The sequence below is a fragment of the Eimeria mitis genome, genomic scaffold (genome assembly GCF_000499745.2).
Source record: "Eimeria mitis Houghton genomic scaffold, Emh_scaff1384, whole genome shotgun sequence".
Lineage (NCBI taxonomy): Eukaryota > Apicomplexa > Conoidasida > Eucoccidiorida > Eimeriidae > Eimeria > Eimeria mitis.
In genome coordinates this window covers 2,014-3,410 of record NW_013569006.1, presented here as the reverse complement: position 1 = coordinate 3,410, position 1,397 = coordinate 2,014, and the positions used below count along the sequence as shown (strand labels likewise).

Here is a 1,397-nt window from a genome sequence, read left to right as displayed (position 1 = left end):
CCCCCCCCCTCTTGTCTGAAGCATCACTGCGGCGTCTGCTGCCTGGGGGCCCCTTGGGGCCCCCAGGGGCCCCCGGCCCTGCAGCAGTTTGTTTGCTGCCGCTGCTGCTGCTGCAGTCTTTTGCTGCTGCAGCTTTTGTTCATGAGGGCCTCGTAGCAGCAATATGTCATCATCTGATGAGGCCCCTGGGGGGCCCCCCTTCAGTACCATCAGTACCCTCTTTGGGGGCCCCCAACAAGGGGGCCCCCTTGGGGGCCCCCCACCTCTGTGGTGGGATTCAAATGCAGGTAGCAGCAGGAAACGCAGAAGGGGGCCCAGGGGCCCCCCTAATCCAGGGGGCCCCCTTGAGTCAGGGGGGCCCCCCAGGTAAAGAGGGTACAGGTTGGGGGGCCCCCCCCTTTGATACAAATACAGGGGGCCCCCATTTATATTGTTTGTTAGACCTGTGGCCGTCTGCTGCTGTCTGCATCCTTGCAGATCTCATGAAGCAGCTGGGGGCCCCCCACCCCCCTTTCTTTCGCTTCCTCTTCTCTCACTACAGGCCCCCTTGGGGGCCCCCCTGGGGGCCCCCAGGGGGGCCCCTAGAGGGGCCCCTAGAGGGGCCCCCAAAGAAACACGGGGGCCCCTTGTCAGGCGGAAGCAGCAGGAGGAAAGCATGCAGCAGCAGCAGCAGCAGCAGGGATCTATACAGAAGCAGTAGCAGCAGCAGCAGGGGGAGGAGCAGCAATGGCTGCAGCAGCAGCATTACGTCGGCGCGGATGGCAGCAGCAGCAGCAGCAGCAACTGCAGCAGCAGCACAGAAGTGTATGGCGGATGCAGCAGCAGCAGCAGGAGCGCTTGATGCCTCTGATATAGAAGATGAGGGGGCCCCCTGGGGGCCCCTATTAGACAGCTGGGCGGCTTCTGTTGGGGGTACCCAGGGGGCCCCCCGTAAGAAACGTTATCTGCTGCGGTTGCTGCTGCAGCAGGGGCCCCCCACACTCAGGGGCCCCCAGGTGTATACACAGATGCATGTTCGTGGGTTCAGCCGCTGCAGCAGACGGCAGCTGCTGCTGCTGCTGCTCGCAGCAGCAACATCAGGGGCCCCCCCACCAAGCCCGCAGTGGCTGCAGTACCTTACCCTTCTGCTGCAGCAGCAAACACAAGCAGCACCAGCAGCAGCAGCAGCAGCAGCAGCAGCAGCAGCAGCAGCAGCTGAAGACATGGCAATGCTTGGGTTTGCACTGCCGTACTTCCCGCCTCTATCGATGCTTCCACTTTCGTACCCTACAGCAAACAGGGGGGCCCCCCAGGGGCCCCCAGGGCAGAGCGGGGGCCCCCAAGGGCCCCCTGAGGTAGGGGCCCCCCAAGGGCCCCTAGGGAATACGGGGGGCCCCCAAGGGCCCCTAGAGGAGACG

At 64.4% G+C, this 1,397-nt stretch overlaps 1 protein-coding gene across 1 annotated transcript in view; it reads left to right on the top strand.

The window, feature by feature from the left end:
* EMH_0035850 (uncharacterized protein) overlaps positions 1 to 1,397 on the top strand; it is a gene marked incomplete at both ends in the record, with an annotated part of 5,222 nt that overhangs the window by 2,270 nt on the left and 1,555 nt on the right. Inside the window, 3 exons of the mRNA XM_013495015.1 lie at positions 133 to 270; positions 478 to 930; positions 1,069 to 1,334. Coding sequence (XP_013350469.1) covers positions 133 to 270; positions 478 to 930; positions 1,069 to 1,334 — 857 coding nt within the window. The remainder of the gene's footprint in view (positions 1 to 132; positions 271 to 477; positions 931 to 1,068; positions 1,335 to 1,397) is intronic.